General features: G+C 50.6%; 1 protein-coding gene and 1 pseudogene across 2 annotated transcripts in view; one reads left to right on the top strand and one right to left on the bottom strand.

Annotated features, from left to right (window-relative positions):
- The first annotated feature begins 3,152 nt into the window (after positions 1–3,152).
- Positions 3,153–13,544, top strand: LOC141994667 (protein maestro-like; annotated as a pseudogene).
- Positions 13,545–14,659: 1,115 nt separating this feature from the next.
- The window catches only part of SIN3A (SIN3 transcription regulator family member A), a 53,342-nt gene continuing 49,180 nt past the window's right edge, over positions 14,660–18,821 (bottom strand). Inside the window, exons 20-21 of one of the 2 annotated variants that reach the window (XM_074966026.1) lie at positions 18,155–18,380; positions 14,660–15,680 (exon numbers count right to left, since the gene is read on the bottom strand). In XM_074966026.1, the coding sequence (XP_074822127.1) occupies positions 15,450–15,680; positions 18,155–18,380 (457 nt within the window). In that variant the 3' untranslated portion in view covers positions 14,660–15,449. The remainder of the gene's footprint in view (positions 15,681–18,154; positions 18,381–18,821) is intronic. The other variant, XM_074966027.1, reaches the window with a different exon arrangement.

Below are 18,821 nucleotides of genomic sequence, written 5' to 3' on the forward strand. Positions count from 1 at the left end.
CCGCAGGTGCAGGATCTGCACGCGGCTCTTTCCTACACACTGTGCCCACCCCGAGAGGGGGCGGCTGAGTGAAGGGACGAGACATCCTACACCTATTGGTCAGACAGCACACCAAGGCTGCGGTCAGCATCCTCCTGCAGATGCCCTGGCCTTACGAGTGGCGAGCGCTGGCCCCGGGGAAAGGATAGAACGCCCTGCTCCAGCCTCCAAGCCCCCCCTTAAAGGGGTCACTCCACAGCACCATGGTTACATGCAGCACAGACCCTCCCCTTGCACACAGGCCCCCAGGGAACAGCCCTGCCCCGGCATGCTGTCACCATTAGCCTCCCTGTCCCTTGGAGGGCTCTGTGTGCTCTGTGACCCCCGGCTCAGGGCTCCCCCAGTTGAGCTATTCCTAACACAGCTGTCACCCTCCCCCACTTCGTTCTGTGCCAGCCAGTCCACCCCCTCCCGGTTCAGCTGTGCAATGGCTTGGCTGGCTGGAGGCCAGAACAGTCCTCCAGGGCCCCCCCATCACAACACAGACCAGGAGAGACCCCATGTGAGCAGGTTCACCCCCTCTGTCAGCATGGCCCCCCGCTCCCGGCAGGGCATCCCTCCAGGCTGAGGCAGGAGAGGGGCCAGCCTAACTGCATCGCCCCCACAGACGCCCCTACACTGAGCATGTTCCCGCAGGGGCACCCCCTCCCCCAGCTGTGAAATGCCCTCTCCCCCCCCGGAATCCCAGCCTGGTATCTTCCCCATCGGATGCTTTTAGACGCCTCATCCTACCCTAGAGGCTGGTCTTCTCCGATTCACCAGCCTGCCAAGGTCCCCCGGGCCAGCAGCACCTCCCCTGCATCCTGCCCAGAGCCGACAAGCACAGCGCCCATTTTACAGCCTTCTCCAAACCCCCCACCCCAGAGCCATGGCGTGGCCAGAACTGGAGCCTTGTTCCTCCTGAACCCCCCACCCTCTGCCCCATGGGGAAGGAGCTCCTGCTATCCTTGCCTGCAGCCCCCACTCTGTGCCCCTCCCCCAGCTCAGGAGATCCAGCCCAGCACCTAGCCCTACCCCCCACCAGGGGTGGGCACCTCCTCACACCAGCCCCCACCGCTGAGCCTGGAGTCACTGCTTTCCCCCGTGGGGGCTCTAACTCCAGCCCCTCTGGTTCCCATCAGGAGAAGGCGGCAAGGGAGGGAGGGGGCCCCCCCAGCTGGGAGAAGTGAGTCTGGCCACCTCTGCCCATCCCTTGCTGTGACACAGTGCCCCCTGGCAGTGCCCAGGCAGGAGGGTATGAACCCCTTAGGACTGGCCAGTGCCTGAAAGACCTTGAGGTCAGCCAGCAGCAGGCTCAACCTGCTGCTTCTGGCCCGTCACCCCTCGGAGGGCATCATCCCCGGTGTGTACCAACGGGTCCCGTCCTCTGTGTTAATTCCTTACCTGCCATCCCTCTGTCTGTCACAGCCAGGCCAAGGCCATCTGGAGATTCCTGGGTGCAGACCCCATGCTGGCCAGGGCGGTACTGCACATCCTGCTGTATGACAGCCTGGAGAAGGGCCAGGCTAACGCTAAACAGACCCAGGACAGGAGCTGCCCCCAAGCCAGCCTGGCTGCCCCTGGCGGTAAGTTCTCAACGCTGGCATTCAGCCCTCTTTTCCAGCTACATTCTGCCCACGGCCACTGTCCTCTGACTGTATCTTGTTCCCTTCCAGACCACACGCGGCCTGTGGGAGCTGGTCAGGGCCCTGGGGCAAGTGGACATGCTGGAGGGACTCGAGGACGACCTGTTCGTCTCTTACTTCCTCACCATCACCTGCTCCCCGGCCCGGCACCTCTCAGGAGCCCAGCAGGACCTGCCCAGTGACGCCAGTCCCCACAGGTAACATGTGGGCCTGATGGATCCCACCACCCACGCAGTGTCTGTGCTAACCCCGAGGAGGGGGAAGCTTCCTGCTTGGATCCTTTGTTGTCCAGGGACCCCCAACACCTTCGGGAGACCGAGGGTTCAGATCAGCCAGGCTTCTCGTGCTTAGGAGTGGGCAGAGCTTCCCCTGGATACTCAGGGAGCCAGAGAGCTCCTCAGAGTGGGCAGCTCATGGGGGCAGGGGCTCAGGGCAGCAGGGTGTTCAGGGGGGCACTGCATGTACTTTTCTCCCCAGGGTCAGTTTCCTGGCTGGGGGCGGAGGGGGCAATTTTCACATCTTTGGAGGAGAGCGAAGGTCACATCTGCAGACGCTCCCCCCTGCCCCTCCAGCCTCCACAGTTGGCGGCAGGGGAACCAAAGCAGAAGTGGGGCAGCTTCTAGTCTCACCCTGATCCCACCCCGCCCAGAGAGCAAGCATCCCTGCATCACCATCTCCTGCCTCCTTCTCTTCCCAGCATGGCTGTGCACGCCCTGGCACGGGTGCTGCACCTCAGGGGCAGTCAGCCAGCTGTGGAGCTAATGGACCCAGGAGCGAGGCTGGCAGCTGCTGGAGGAGGCCCAGCCCTAGGGGTTCGCTCTCCTTAGCGGGTGAGGACAGAGACTGGAGGAGTCACATTCTCTCTCTGGAGCCTAGTGGGGCAGAGATGAGAGGGGGTGGCCAGGACCGGGCTGGATTCTGGCATGTGCAGGGTTGTCATGCACACGTCAACAGGAGCTCTTGTTCTCTTCCAGGGCCATGGTGATCCACACAAAGCAGGCCCTGAAGAGCATCCCGCGGCTCCTCCTTCCCAACCTCCAGGTCAGCCAGGAGGGTGAACTCATGGCCCGCACCGCCCTGTTTTCAGAGGTGAGCTTGGAGGACTTGGGGGAGGGTTAACCAGGCCCAAAAGCTAATGGAACAGGAGGCCAAGCTGGTCAGCCAATGAGAGATGGTCCTGGTGGTGTATTGCTTGTAAATTAATCCCTCTGCTGGGGACTCTGTGGTGGGGTTTGGGAGCACCCCACTGGAACCAGAGGGAGTGCTCTGCCCTGCTCGTGTCGCTTCTGTTAAGCTCAGCTGAAGCCAGCCTCTCATGAACAGCAGTCGGTTCGGATTTAAGTCACCTCCTGACCCCTGATCATACCCCCTTCCCCTTGCTCCGGCCGGGCTAGGACCCACTGACCTTGTCCAGCCCTCTCTGACAGCTCCATTCGGTCCCTTTAGTTCCTCGGCAGTCCCTTGCTGATGGAGAATGAGCCCAAGGCGATGCAGAAGCAGGTTGTGAGGGCCATGCTGCAGTGGACAGAGGACAGCAACATCCATATTCAAGGCAGAGCGCTGCACGGCCTCAGGAACGCAGTAACCTAGCTCCTGGACAAGGTGGGTCTGGAATGGCAGGGTACTAGGCAGAGAGGGCTGTTTAGGAAAGCTCCTGGTTCCCCTTCTCCCCAGCCCCTGGCTCTTGTGAAGCAGACTGGGCTGTAGGCTCACTTGCCCGGACTGTGGTTACACTCAGGCTGACAGAGCGTTGCTCACCGAGCGGCGTCCAGCCCCTTCTCTGCAGGTCAGGAAGAAACGAGACCAGATCCTGGGGAGCTTTGTCCATGCCATGTGCAAATGCTGCGACCCCGCGCCGTTCTGGACACCATGGAAGGGCTCTGCTGGATGCTGCGGAAACCCAAGGTGCCTCTGAAGGGGCATGTCGCTGTCCTGCTGGCCCTGCAGGCAAGAACGTTCTTTGAGGATGTAAGTACCAAGCAGGGCAGGCCCCATGGCACTATAGGGCACCCCACAGGGGGAGATGCTCAGAACCTGCCCTCATGCGGAGGGGGCTCAGTGTCCGATGCAGGCATGTTCCTGGACTTGTGGGGAAGCTCAGCTCCTCTGCCAGGGGAGGCAGGGATAGAGTCATTCTTGGGCCCTGGGCCCACAATTATTTGGCAGCCCTGTGGCCCAGCAGGAAGGAGGGGAGTTTGCAGAGAATTGTCCTGTTGTTTGAACTAGCTGAAACCTCTCCGGGCTCTGCAGCTGCCAGGCTGATTCCCAAAGCATGTGAGGGCCTGAGCCTGTCCCCCACTAACCACCCTGCACCCCCTGTCTGCGGGAGAACAGCGGCCTGAGGCAGACCTCCATGGAGCTCTTTGGCCACCTCAGCAAATTTGTTTCCAAGTCGTCCCTCTTTAGGGCTGAGGTGGAGAAGAGCATAGGGACGCTGCTCATTCACCTACAGGACAGGAACCCCCAGGTGAGTGCAGCTGAGGGCTCATAGGGGCAGGGGTGGCTGGGGGCATTATAACAACATGGCAAGGGTGGTGCAAACTCCACCCTCCAAGCCCCCGCTCTCCTCAGTGCTGACCTGTGGCACCCAGGACAGGGACCCCCCCCACTAGTCCAGCCCTCCCTCACCCCACACAGAGCTCTGCCAGACCTCAGAGTGTAGCTGTAGGGCAGATCTGTGGGGTTTCCTTCTCCTCCTCCATTCCCCACAGACACTTCCAGCCTCCCTGCCCAGCCAGACTCTCGGTGGCTTTGGCTCCATTTTACAGCCTGCCTTGTTTAGTGGCCAGGCCCAGGTCTATCTATGGCCCCTAGCAAGTGACCTGACCCAAGCAGGGCCTCAAGGAAGGGCAGGTCGCTGAGGCCGGCTGGCTCTCCATTGCTGCTGCCCTGCCCTCACTTGTGTGTTAGCTCCTGTCTGGGAATGACTAGCATCCTGCAGCAATCCCCCCCCCCCCCCCCCGAATAGCAGCCCCCAATAGTGCCTGGGATTGAGGGGAGGCCACGTACGTTGGTCACTGGGCAGTGCTGTTAACGGCCTGACAGGGACCCACAGGGAATGGCCCCAGCCCTACTTCCTATTATCTCTCCCTGCCCCACGAGTCTGGGGCCCAGTGCCACATGCACACTGCCAGCAGGGGGGAGGGGCTGGCCTCATCTGCCCACACATAAACCCACCCAATTTCCCCCCTGTGACGGGTTGGATCACAGAAACCCCCTTTGGGCTGCCAACTGATGTGCCAAGACTACTTCTGCCCCAGCTTTCCCTGCCAGCTTGGGCCTCCAGCACCCTGTCTTGCTGAGCCAAACACCCAGGGTCTGAACCACGTGCCCCAAAGCTGCAGACTTAACTGAAAGCAGCTTAAGAAGTGTTCCTGTCTTTAACACTCAGATGCCCAACTCCCAATGGGGTCCAAACCCCAAATAAATCCATTTTACCCTGTATAAACTCATAAATTATTCACCCTCTATAACACTGATAGAGAGAGATGCACAGCTGTTTGCCCCCCTCCCCCAGGTATTAATACATACTCTGGGTTAATTAATAAGTAAAAAGTGATTTTATTAAATACAGAAAGTAGGATTTAAGTGGCTCCAAGTAGTAACAGACAGAACAAAGTGAATTACCAGGCAAAATAAAATAAAACACGCAAGTCTAAGCCTAGTACAGTAATAAAACTGAATACAGATAAAATCTCACCCTCAGAGATGTTTCAATAAGTTTCTTTCACAGACTGGCTGCCTTCCTAGTCTGGGCACAATCCTTTCCCCAGTACAGCCCTTGTTCCAGCTCAGGTGTAGCTAGGGGATTTCTCATGATGGCTGCCCCATTTGTTTTGTTCCACCCACCTATATATCTTTTGCATAAGGTGGGAATCCTTTGTCCCTCTGGGTTCCCACCCCTCCTTCTCAATGGAAAAGCACCATGTTAAAGATGGATTCCAGTTCAGGTGACATGATCACATGTCACCGTAAGACTTCATTACCCACTTGCCAGCGCACAGGTATACAGGAAGACTTACAAGTAAAACAGCCATCTACAGTCAATTGTCCTGGTTAATGGGAGCAATTAAGATTCCAAACCATCATTAATGGCCCACACTTTGCATAACTACAATAGGACCTCAGAGTTATATTTCATATTTCTAGTTTCAGATACAAGAGTGATACATTTATGCAAATAGGATGACCTCACTCAGTAGATTATAAGCTTTGTAATGATACCTTACAAGAGACCTTTAGCATGAAGCATATTCCAGTTACATTTTATTCACACTCATTAGCATATTTTTATAAAATCATATAGAGTGTAATGTCACCCCCCGCCACCTTCCCACCTCCCTGGGACAAAGGGGTAGCCAAGACTCCTTGGAGCTAGATGCAGGAGGGCTCTGCGGCCAGAGGGTCTCCTCTGTCCTGGGCCCCCTCTGTCCTGGGCCCGGGCGAGCCCAGCACCTGCAGCAGGAGCAGGTCTGAGGGAGAGATCCTGCCTCCCAAAGGTCTCACCGTGGTTCCCCTCCCCCCACCCCACTGAGGCACTGGCCCCAGTCAGGTCCCCCCACAGCCTGTACGGGGGGGGGGGGGCAGAGATTCACAGGAAGCCCAGGCCTGCCCACCCCAGCTACCACCTGCCATACAGGCAACGAGCCAGGGCAGCAGCTCTGCCACACTGTGCTTCACGCCAGCTCCCAGTGGGGCTTGTGTGCCAAGGTGTGCCTTGGGCACAACACCTCTCCTGGCCTTTGTGGGGCACAAGGCCAAAGGCAAAATGATCCTAGTAATCTTGGGGACTCACTCTCCACCCAGCTCCTTCCCCTCCTCTGCTTGGATGGATTGGGGACAGGGAGGCACCTTGAAGGACAGAAATACAAGCGGTGGATAGTGCCCTGCGTTCTGTTAAATAACCAGGCCCGCCTGCCTCCCCTAGGATACATGGTGGACAACTGAAGCCAGAGAAGAGAAGGCTTGGAACGCCCGCCCTGCTGTAAGTCACAGCTGAGGCATATTGCTGTGGGGGGCGGGGGGGATGGGATGAGGAGGGGTTTAGGGGCAGGGGGCAGCAGCCACATTGCACAATGGGTAGGAGCCAGAACCCAGATGGAGTGACATGCAGAGTGTAGGAGCAGGGAGAAAGCCCTCAGGGCTGGCTCTGGGGTATCCTCTCCCAGGCCATAGTTTGAAACTCTCTGCCCTTTGGGGTGTTCTCATCCTGGCCCAGGCAGGAGCCATGGCTGGTCAGCAGGGTCTGGGAGTCAGAGGTGGGTCGTTCCTGGCAGGCAGGGGGCAGTGGCAAGCAGAGAACCCCCTACTCCCTCGCCAGCTGTGGTGCCGCCGGCAGGGACTCTGAGCAGCCCCAGCCCAGCGCGAGGTAGGGGGCTGCTCTGAGCCTCATTTGGTGCTAACTCTGCAGAACCCAGCCTGGCATACGCCAGGAAGTCATGTTGCAGACCCACCATGAACCATGTCTCCCAAGGATTGCTGCCAGCCCCCTGCACACACAGAGCAGCTGACCACCACCCCAAACCTCCACACAGCCCCAGCTAAGCTTATGGGGATACGAAATCTAGCTCTGAGCCTCCCTGCCTTCAACAGATGATCATGCCCCAAAAGCCTGCACCAGAACAGAGGAAACAGAGCAAGGTGCTGAGGAAATACATCCCAAGGCTGGAGTGTGCAGTCCAACACCTCCCCCCCCCCATCACAGGCATTAGTTCAGTCAGAGGCTGACCCTGTCAGCTGCTCCCTAGGCAGAAGCCAGCCAGGTGCTGAGCAGGCTGTCCTAGGCCTGGTGCTTCAATGCCTATAGAGGCTGCAGTCAGCGCAAGAAGGGTGGGCAGGGGTTGGCGTAGAGCCACAGGCTGAACTGCAGGCCGCAAGCAGATCCAGCATCACTTCTCACAGCCCCAGTCCACAAAGCAAAGGAGGAATAAGGCTGCTGCAGCCAGAATTTCCTTCACTCAGGCTGCAGGTCCTGGGTTCTCCCAGCATGCGGCCCTGGCTGTCAGAAAACTCCCCAGCTCCCTTTAACAAGCCACTCTCCCCACCCCACCCCCTGCGGGCACTGCCTAGGACAAACTGCAGGGGGCCAGCTCTTGCTTAGGGAGGGGGAGTTTGAGCTCTTTACATTAGCTTTGTAGTGAAGCGAGCTCCTAACCAGCAAGACCACTAATAACAGCAAGAGCCACGAGGTTACTTGAGCAAAACAAATACTTTAAAAGAGGCAGGGCGGAGAGTAAAGAGGAGCCTGAATTACAGCGGGTAGCATGTAAGTGGAAAAGTAGAAGTGCTAAAATGGCTTGTGAAGAGCAAATAACTGAAGGTACATAGACAAACACTAAGAAACACTTTAAGGTATCAGAAGCCTGTGAAAGAATGGGTGGATTCAAGAGAGCAATTAAAGACGCCAAGGACATTGCTGAGAAGCTAATATTTGTGTGTGTGCACATCTCCTGCCGTTACCACAGAGGCTGTTGGAGAGAGATCTGTCCCAGACCGGTTTTCTTCTCGTAATAGAGATGCCACTGGGGCTTGAGATTGCAGCAGAGGCGGTCCTGGATCAAGCTGATAATTTACAAAAAGTAATCCCCCCCCCAGTTCTTCAAACTGGACTTCGTCCTGCTCTTGCATCTAGAACCTTCCATTTTTTCTTTCTAAAATTCAGAAGTCCTACCTTGGACAAGTCCCCATCTGCGTGTGAATTAAAGCATGAGAGTATCAAACCCTGAACACAAGTTTGTAATATTGTTTGCAGTAACTAGCATCCCCAGCGTCCAGGCCGCCATGACCAGCAGCTGCGGGATGGCTGTTGGGTTCTCAGGGCCTCACTGCAAGGTCTATCCTCACAGCAATTGCTGCTGCATACTCCAGCCTAGTGAAGGGAAAGGAAATCTTTGTGCAGAATCAGGCTTATCTATTCTGTTGTGCCCTCATTACAGGTCAGCTTTATAAAGCAACACACAAGAACACAAGGGCATAACTGCCTTTCCTAAGTGAGGGTAGCTGCATGCTAATGACTGCATAGGGATGATACCCAAGATCTCATGTTCACTCCCCAGATAGACTTGCAAAGATCCACGCCCACAGTAGACACCTCTCACCACAAAACGCAGCTTGTTACATTTCCTGACACCCTCCCTATTTACAGCCTATGCAGTTGGCTGCTTTTTAAAGACAAGTGCGTGTTGCAAACTCACGTTTTGTTATCCATTTCCTTCTTTGCAAACAAAGATTCAGGCGGAGAGAAATTCAGGCATAGTTTTTCCTGCAGGTCTAGCTACTTAGATGCTCTGCTCACACAGGCAGGCTGATCATGTGGGCTGGACCACGCTGCTGTGTGGATGAGGGAAGCCTATGAAAGGTGGGGTGTAAAACGGCACTCACTGAAGATGCTCAGACCAAACTTGAGTCAGGATGCAATGCTACAACAGTCCAGCAGGGGGAGCCACCCCAGGAGTAATGGGCAGGCTGCCAGTGGATGTCCCCATATAGGCAAGAGAGCACTTGCAGAGACCTGTGAGAAAGCAGGAGGATGCCCAGGTTACTGCCTTGCCGAGTTCCAGCAGAGAGGTGTCTCTTTCTCACCAAGATCTACCCGAGCTCTGATCTCTAGGGCAGGAGCCTTTTATTTGGCGCTGCAGGCCTCACTCATACACCTGCCAACCAAGCAAAGCCTTTGAGCCCCATTTGCACCATACAGAACAAACGGGTGGTCAGACTCACTCACCTCGAGGGTGCCCTTTTTGTATGTCTAGGACTTTTCCATCTTCTCCTCCTCCACAGAGGGGAAGAGATTGGAAGCTCCAGCTCCTGAATTGTACTACTGGGGACACACACTGATCACCAGTGACTTATTGGGGGACTAAATAGGGAACCCTGGAGACAAGGGTATTTCCCCAACCTGCCTAGGGTGGAGAAACATTAAGATTCAGGTCCCAGGAGTCCAGAACCTCTCTTGAGTTTGCCCTCTACAATCCGTTCTCTCCAGGTGGAGCCTGACAGAAAAACAAGAGATTAGTGGCCAAGGGCACAGAGGGCTGCCGTGTATCCCCTCCGGGAACCAAGGCTCAGGAGAAAAGGCTAGTGGCCTGCCAAGCAGCAGTCATCAGGCTTGGCTTCTCTGGCCCTTCAACAAATCTTCCCCAGAACTTCTGAGCTACATGCAGGCTGCAAGGAGGGTATCGCTCAGTGAGAATTCACCTCTGGCAGGCAGCCCTATCAAGAGCGGGGGTGGGGGGATCGGAATGACATGAGCCCAGGATGGGCTTCCTTTCTGGGACAGTAGAGCTGGGCAATCTGCAGCAGAGGCTCACGCTGCAAATCCAAGACATCATCATCATCATCATGTTCAGCCTCACCACGAGCAGACGCCTGGCATGTAATCAAGTCTCCATTCTGTCCTCGTCCAAAACTTGAAATCAAACTCTTACCTTCTCGACATTAAAGACTGCGACAGATGTCCGTGTTGTGTAAACAGGCAGCGAGGTTATGCAACCTAGGCAGAAACAGGCACTCAAATACTGCACTGATGGGGGCCTTGTAAGGATGTAAAGTAGTCAGATGAACAGTAGCATCTTTATATAGGAGGATCCTTGAACAATGCCCCCAAGCTAGACTCAAAGCAAGAACAAGCATCTCTTGTTCACCTCTCAGTAGGAGAGCTCAGGGAAGAGAAGAGTGAAGCCACAGCTCGTATCGAATCTGCTCTTCAGCAGACTTAGGGTGACCACATAGCAAGTGTGAAAAAGCAGAACAAGGTGTGGAGGGGTAATAGGAGCCTATATAAAACAAAGCCCTGAATATCGGGACTGTCCCTATAAAATCGGGACATCTGGTCACCCTAAACAGACTACACGCTGCACATCAGCCATACAGCAGCAGCGTTGATGAATTAATCTAGAATGAGAATACGGTATCTGCACCATCCGGGTCTAAAATGGGGTAAATGCACACAAGGCAGACTTTGAATAATGCTTGGACAATACAAAGCCAACTCTCTCCTCCATGCAAGTTCTGCTGGTTGGATGTGAAGATACTAGGGTGGGGTTGCAGTCGTGGAGGTGATGTTTTATAAAAATACTCCTGGAAGACCAATAAACTGCTTCTACTACACAGCCACTTCCTAGGGGAATCCAAAGAGATTAGGTTTCATTTGGGACACCTTCCAGAAAGCAGCTGAGGAGAGAGGTGCTTCAGCTGCCTTGTGAACATGTACTTCCAACAGATTCTCTACCACCCAACTGGGAAAAGTCTCCATGTGTGTCAAAGACGGGACCGCTTACAGCTGAGGGTGAGAAGTTTTAAAGCACCCCTTAGTGAAACCACTCTGATTACCAGACAATGCCAGGATTAACTGCCTCCAGTACCATGTCACTAATCCAGCACGCCAGGGACATCACAGAGTGCAAAGGCAAACGCGGTGGTTTACTAGCAGCTGTTTTGCTTGACCTAGATACAGAATTCTGGTTTTGCCTGGGAAGGAACAAGAGATTCTTTAGAACCTTTGAAAGTGTTACAGCTTTAGGCACCAGAGAGGCAAATGCTTCCTCAGATTTTCAACCTTCAGTAAGATGTTACAGAGACAAGCAAGAAAGTGCCTGGAGACACAGAAGGGCTACCCTGAAGTCACAGCCCTTTGCTGGCCTGTCACCAACAGCTGGCGAAGGAAGCTGCACATGCTGCAGTGCTCCTGGTCTGGCAGCAGCAACACGCTTGGCAGCATCACTGAGTCAAGACAGCACTCACCAGATGGTCTGGCTCCCTGGAAAGTCCTCCAACAGCCCAGCTTTAGACGTGCCTGTGGGGCAGTGTCCCAGGTCAGGCAAATCGGAGGATTTTAAAAAAATATTTTTTTTGTGCAACAGCCTCAAAACTCAAAAGAATGGGAGATGGACAAATGACTCCGCTGAACTGAAGCTTGTGGGCTGCACTTCCAAACATGCATCTTTGTTGGATTTTTTTATTTTTTTTAAAGCTGCAGTCCCAAAGGAATGTTTCGGGGGAAGATCTGGGTTCTACAGGAGGTCGGATAAGGTTCTAAGGCCAGAAGGGATCATTGTGATCTATGACCCTTGCTTGCTGGCATCCCTAAGTTCAGAGTCCAAAAGGGATGACTTCAAAGGGAGGCTCAACGGCTCAGACAGGCTATCCAGTGAGTTAGAGCACCTTCCGACATTGCCATTATTTGCATCTCTCGGGTCCCCCTATTCATTATTAGTGGACTTGCAGTCTGTATTCAGTGTGCCTTAGCATATGGCTTTGGATACCCAATGACAGCTGGTTGAGCTTTTCTGGTAGTTCTGTGTATTTCCACAACACAATTACCTCATGGGGCTTCCTCACCCAACAGGAAGAGACAGAGGAAAAACTATTAAACTGTTCCAGAAAATACTGAGTACAAAGTGCAGTGTTACCATTTAAGCTAAAAACATTCAACGTTCATGTCAGGGTGGCTGGGTGTTTAGTGGCCCTAAACTCCATGACTGGGTATGTGACAGACCTCAATCGCGAGGCACTGGATGTAGGCAAAGGGAGTGCTGAAGACAGCTCTAAATCAAAAAAGAATCCGGCTAAAGAGATCTGTTAATTTGTTAAGCAACCAAAAAGGATTGATTTGTTATTTAACAGCCCTGCTCCTAACACGACAGAGGGAGAGATTTTTTTTTTGACATTTCCACTGGCTGGTAAATTGTATTACCCCATTTCCCAGACTGACTCAAGGGATGGGGGCAGGGGTGGGGATGTCAACCCCTTCCCCCAGCAGCTTTAGTGGAACTGAAATTTACATGGCTGATAACTTCCTTATTTGTTCTGATCTATAGCAGCTGGAATGACCTCCCAACTCCAGGGGAAGAGGTGGTTAATTATTGGCTCGTGGCCACCACAAAATGTTTCAACTGCTACAAAATAAAGAGTTTATAACCTCTGAACAGGAATTGGGAATTGCTTACAAATTAGTATCTGGAATCCAGAGGCGATACCCTAGCAGATAAATTTAAGGGTAAGTCAAACATTGGTCATTTGTGAGTGTGCTAAACAAAGATCAAACTTTCAGGCGTACTATCTTCTCTCACCACCTCTAATTCTGTTTTTATTAACAGGAGCGATTCCATCAGATGCATCTCCCTCCCTTCCCTCAAGAGAGTGTGTGTCAAGATCTCATTGTGTATGATCAAGAAGGAAGAAGAATCTGTACACAATGATTAGCCCTGATATTTTAATGGAAATACTGCACTACAGTCAAGTTTACAACATTTGTATAGAAATCATCACATGGATAGGTGGCCAAGGATCACATTACAGAATACAAAAAGCAATTTAAAGTAAAAAGAAATCTTTGCTATTGTACAGGCTGGGATCAGAGCTTGGAGCTCAGAAGTCAGACATCAGGAGGGATGAAAGCTGTAGGTGAAAACCCTGCTGCAGGAGAAGATCTCCTTGTGTTTTATTGGGTTTTTTTCCTGGGTACCTTGAACAGCAGGAATCCCGCCATGTTAACCCCATTCCGCTCAAATAACATGCAGGCACAGACTCTTGGACAAAAACACCCACAAAGCAGCAGCAGCTGTTACTTCCAAGCTGGTAAAGTCTAAATCATCCAGACTTCCACTTTCAGATCAGCTTTAACATACATTGAAAAGAAACACCTGAGGGTGGGGTGAGGCGCAGGGGAGTGTGTGTAAAACCTTTGAAATGGAAGAGGACACAATAAAACCCCCTTCCTGTCTGAACACAGCAAAAGGAGGAGAAACGGGACAGGTAACTTATTGCTGGCAAACTCTGAAAACTCCCCAGTGGGCTCTTTACTCTCTTTTCCTTTCTCCATAGGAGGCTCCCATTCTTCACCATGGCTGGAACTACTCTCTGTACATTGGCTGCCAATGACTAGTGACCCTTATAGGCCATGCACTTTCACCACTCTGCTCTCCCAGGCTGCACAAAGGCTGGAGCAATTGCCCTCCCCCTGACCCTCTCTCCCCAGCTTCTCCATCTCTCTGCCGGGGAAGGTAAGAACTCAGTTCTGAGGGGACAACCAGCTGTCTTGAAATCCCTGGGACAGATTTAAGAAGTGGACTTTGAAAAGCAGCAAAGCTGCATTCACAGCTCTCCAGCTGGGACGACGGAAGCTGTTCGGGCACAACTGGCAGCATTGTTTTGTGCAAGGAAAAGATGCCTCCTTTGAGGAGGAGAGACAGTGCAGTTGGGTCTGTCGTGGCTTACGAAGTCCAGGCCAACTTGTCTGAAAACCAAAATCTTCCAATGCTTAAATATCTGCCAGCACTAAACTTCTATGCTTAAAAAAATATATATCCCATTTGTGGATTTCACTAGTGAAATGCGTCACACAGCCTACCAGCCTTGCCTTTCTCTCTCTCACACACCGAGACACACACACACACACACACACACAGAGACACAAAGCAGCTCTAATCAAATACTGGTTTGGTACTTAGGATGTTTTCTCCAATACTGAGAGGGAAAATACATAAGCACAATCAACCCCAGCTAGGTAGCTCAGCAACACTTCCCAAAAGCGAAGGTTCTCTGAGCTGGAAGACCAGGTGGATAAAAATTACCCACCAAAAAAAAATTTAAAAGTTAAAAATTATATAATATATATTTATATATCATAACAGGCTGCTTAGAACATGATCATGTTCACCACAAAACACACACATTGCCTCTGCCTTCTCCCCTCAGATTGTGAAGCCAATAATAAAATGGTCAAATGTCCCCTCTCCCCACTGCAAACTGCATGCTGCATGGTGCCTTTCAGAGCAGGAACAGGGCCGTGGGTGAGCGAGTGTCTTCCTCAATAAGAACCAAGATGTACTTTTATTTACAAAAGAAAGGAGAGAAAAGTTTCCACACAAAAGCACTACAATGATAACTCCCTTTGGTAAAAAGTGTAATAAATGTCTCCATAGGTCTGTTTGTAGGTACTAACTCTCAAGCCACCTGGTACTATGGTACACAAGAAGCTGGTACAGTTATGCTAGCACATCAAGCATACTTCCTTTAATAAAAAAAAACAAAAAAAAATTGACAATATGTACATTTATTTACAAAAAAGGAAGGGGAACATGTTAAAATTGTGTTGTTTCTGCTGTGTGTGCGTATGTGTGTGAAAAGCTGGTGCATGGCACTAGGAGAGACTAGTAAACAAGCAGGTACAAAACGGTCCCACTGGCACTAGAAAGGACAGACCAATCTGAACTGGTTGAAACAGGAGTCCAGCAGGGTGAAGGAGGGAAGTCGAGGGTCAGATCCAGGAGATGGTGTTCTCGACACCCGGACTGCAGAGCTGGGTGACCCCGTGTGAGATCCTGGCAAACCTACAGCAGCCTAACAGAGGAGAATCCAGTTGTGATAGGCACCTCTGGGTTTCACGACATATCTGAGCATGTAACTTTAAATGCACCACTCCAGTCAGGATGTATGCAACATCCAGTTCCCGTCCCTTGTAGCTCAGGCCATCGAGGAGTTAGTCTCAAACCTGCTGGTGCGTATGAGCTAGCTGCATTTCTCTAGGATCACTCAGTTCTGAAAAGGGTCCTTCCCTCCACAGTGCATGCTGAAGTCAGAGGCCTGTTGGCAACAGTTCCAGCTTAGGTTTGTAGAGATCCGTATTCCTAAACCGAATCCCGCTGGTCACAGGCTGTACCAGCTGCACTAGTCAACTGGCCATGTTACGGAGATACACAGTGAAGGGAGAAAGGCATCTTCCTCGTTTCCTGTATACGCGCACACACACACACACCCCACGTGATCTTCCCTCACTCAGGGACTTTACGGTGTCTTGAATATTGTGCCGTATTTGACACGGTACTTGTTAATGCTCACAAAGTGCAGGGTCTCTGTATCACAGGTGGTGGTACAGGGCACCAAACCCTCCAACCCTTCTCCCATTAGCCACTTGTTTGTCTCAGCTGCCATTTCACGGGTCACATGCTCCTTGGTCCATTTGTCCACCCAGGCTTGGAACCGCTGGTGCAGCCGCTTGCTCACTCTTTCATGGGACTACAGAAACAGGAGACACAAAAAAAAAATAAAAGGCTACAGCTCCCGACATTCAAGATGACGAAACACTTACAAAGAGAAAACACACCCACTTCCTTAGGCCGACAGATTTAGCTCTGCTGGGGAAGAGGCAATACAAACACTGGCCCTCGCTGACTAATCAAGGGAAAGCGTCAGTAAATTGGAGGCAGTGTATGAACAAGCAGACACAGACACCCTCATTGCCCAGCTGGAAATCCTCAAAAGCCTAGTGTCAATGAAAATTAAGTCTGTGAAATCAAGTGCTCAGAAGTCATAAAATTCAAAAGTCATCAAATGTTTGTTGAACTCTGAACTATAATGTTAACTCTGCCACAGTGTATATCCTATATATTTTATGGAATGGATTCAACACTGCGTTCATGATCAAAACAGGGAGACACAAAAAATACATGTGCACCAGAGCAGAATTAAATCCTCAATAGAAGTAACGTCCAGAAGTTCCTGACTTGACTGCTTGACTATAATCCTAACGCTGCAATAACGCTAAGCTTCTCATATCATTTCCCCCATTAATAGCAGTGTCAGGTGATGCAAGACTGTGTTCAGCCTTCAAGGCAGGTGTTTATAAAAAACAATACAGAAACATTTTCACGTGTGTGCAAGAATTCCAGCTGGAAGAGAAGAGGGGGGTGCTGAGACAGATATATTTGTTCCCAACTTCTCACAGCGCATGCACACGGCACCCCCACTAAAATAAAGTTATTTTTAGACTGAAACAGAGCCTAAGAAATTTCAAACCAAAAAGGAATCTGAGTAAAGTTATGAGTAATTTAATAAAGGGTTATTTGAAGTTTAACACTGACTTAATTACAGTGGTCAGTCCCAGTAGCTACTATACATATTCCCATCATTCTGGTTCTAGCAGAATAGCACAGCATCTGAGTCCTGGGAAAATACGCATTGTGACATTTCCAAGGCGGACGGATTTAAATCCATTTTTCCATTTGTATTTCAGCTATTTTCTAAAGAAAGATGCACTCTGGTTGATATAACCATTAAAACACCTTGACTTACAACGGAACAGACGCTTTACAGTAGATTTGGCACATCTGTTTGCTACCTAGAAGTGTACACCATAACTCTATAAATTTAAGCAATTTATATAGCTTAATATTTTCAGATTCTTATTAACTGAACACTTTTAGTATGTTAGAAAATGGTGAATCATATATTACTTATTTACTAGATAATTAACTTTTTGCTCATGTTATGTGTCAATCTGCATTAGAATGGTAACTGGAATGTAAATAAACAAATAAACCAGTATATAAAATGTATTTGTATTAGACAAGACAACCTTAAATGTTTTAGGCAAACTTTTCTTATCAAAAGATGTTTCACGTTGACAATTAAATAATTTATTAAACAGAGGGATTAAATGTAGTCAGTGAATTAAACTGATTATTTCAGGTTGGTCTGGGAAAATTTTCAAATATGCCTAAGTGAAAGTAACAGGTGCTTAAATTTCTAGTCTCACCTATGTGTCTTGAAAAGAAGACAGACAATCTCCTAAATTACCTAGGCTCACCAACTGTGCTATATTTTTGAAGCTTGACCTCAAAAGTTAGATGCTTTCCCTGGCTCTTTCTTTATATTAGAAAAGAAGCCTTTAATTCAAAGGCTTTTTTTTTTTTTTTTTTAAATAGTGGGTTCTGGATTCAGCATATTTATTTGTTATTTAAATGTCTTATTATAATCTTCTAAGTTTAGGCCTCAACATATATTGTATTAAATTCTGATTTCATTTTAAACGGGCTCATTTTTAAGAAGAAAAACTTGTAACAAACATTTTTTAAAAGGATTATATTTAATTAAAAAAAAACAACACAAAAACAAACAAACCAGTCTTCCAATTTTTATCCATCCTGGACCTTTCTGTATTATGACATCACTGCAGCTATCCTTGTCACAAACCCAGCACTTTCAAGCAGCTGGTATATTCATTTGCAGTGCTCCGCTGCCCGGGAGCAACCCTAGACTCCCACTCTCAGTGACTGCAGGGACAAGGCACAGCTCCTTGATGAGATGAGCTTGGAGGGCTATGTCAGTTTTTCAGCATTTCAGTTCTTTGCTATCCCCCTTTTTAGGCCCACCCTAACAAGGGGGATAGCAACCAATGTGAGGTCCCCCTAGGCAAGAAACCTACGAGTAAAAGGATGCTAACAGCTGCCTACTCTAAACGGGAGAGTTTGGGAAATGGAGGGGTAGGAAAGGACGGGTTACATCTCAGGAACATTCAGAGGAAGTTTACAGCGTCCAGTGGACTAAACCATGTTGTGTCCAGTCCTCAAAGCAATATAAAGACGACTAAACATTACAGGAGAACAACCCCGCCCCGGAAACTTTATCTGACTCTCCCCAGATGCCCTTTGGGAGCAAGAGGTTCAGGGAAACACCAGCTGCTCATCCCATTCCTTTCACTCAACTCCTACCTGCTGAGCACGCAGCAGAGCGGTCCTCCTGTACATGTAATCTTCCGATTTGATCACGTACACCATCTTATAGGAGTTCAGTTTGAATTTACACTCCAGCTTGTCCAAGCTCTCCACATTCTCCATGGACTTCTTACTGTTTCCCTCCTTCCCTTCCTTCTCCTGCTGCTCCCGACCACGCTGACACTTACGGATCCGCCTCAAGTTCCTGTAAACCAGAGAATCCCTGCTGGGATTAGTGCTCATCCTCTGTCCACTAGGCTGGACACATCTGGTGGCTCCAGGCCAGCCCTTCGGAACCCAAAGTATTGCTCAGAGTGGAATGGTCACAAATTAAAGTCGTTTAGGCTCATGTGCCTACCATAAGCCAACCCACTGATCTCAGCTGTTTACAGAGAGTGAGGGCCTTTCAAAGCTATTTTGCAACCAACTCCCTGCTAATGAAAAGCACTGTCTCAGCACCTGCTGCACTCAGCTAGAGGGCTATTGTAAGCCAAGGCAGGATTGCCCCAAAAAAAAAAAAAAAAAAGGGGGGGGGGGGCTGGTGACTCCCCAAACCTCTGACCTCCCTGCTGCCTGTGGACTATGCCCTCTCTCAGTCACTGGAGAGCAGGAGCCCAGGGTGGGCTCTTGGAATAAACAGCAGCACAGTGTCTCTATATGCTAC

The sequence above is a fragment of the Natator depressus genome, chromosome 10 (genome assembly GCF_965152275.1).
Source record: "Natator depressus isolate rNatDep1 chromosome 10, rNatDep2.hap1, whole genome shotgun sequence".
Taxonomy (NCBI): Eukaryota; Metazoa; Chordata; order Testudines; family Cheloniidae; genus Natator; species Natator depressus.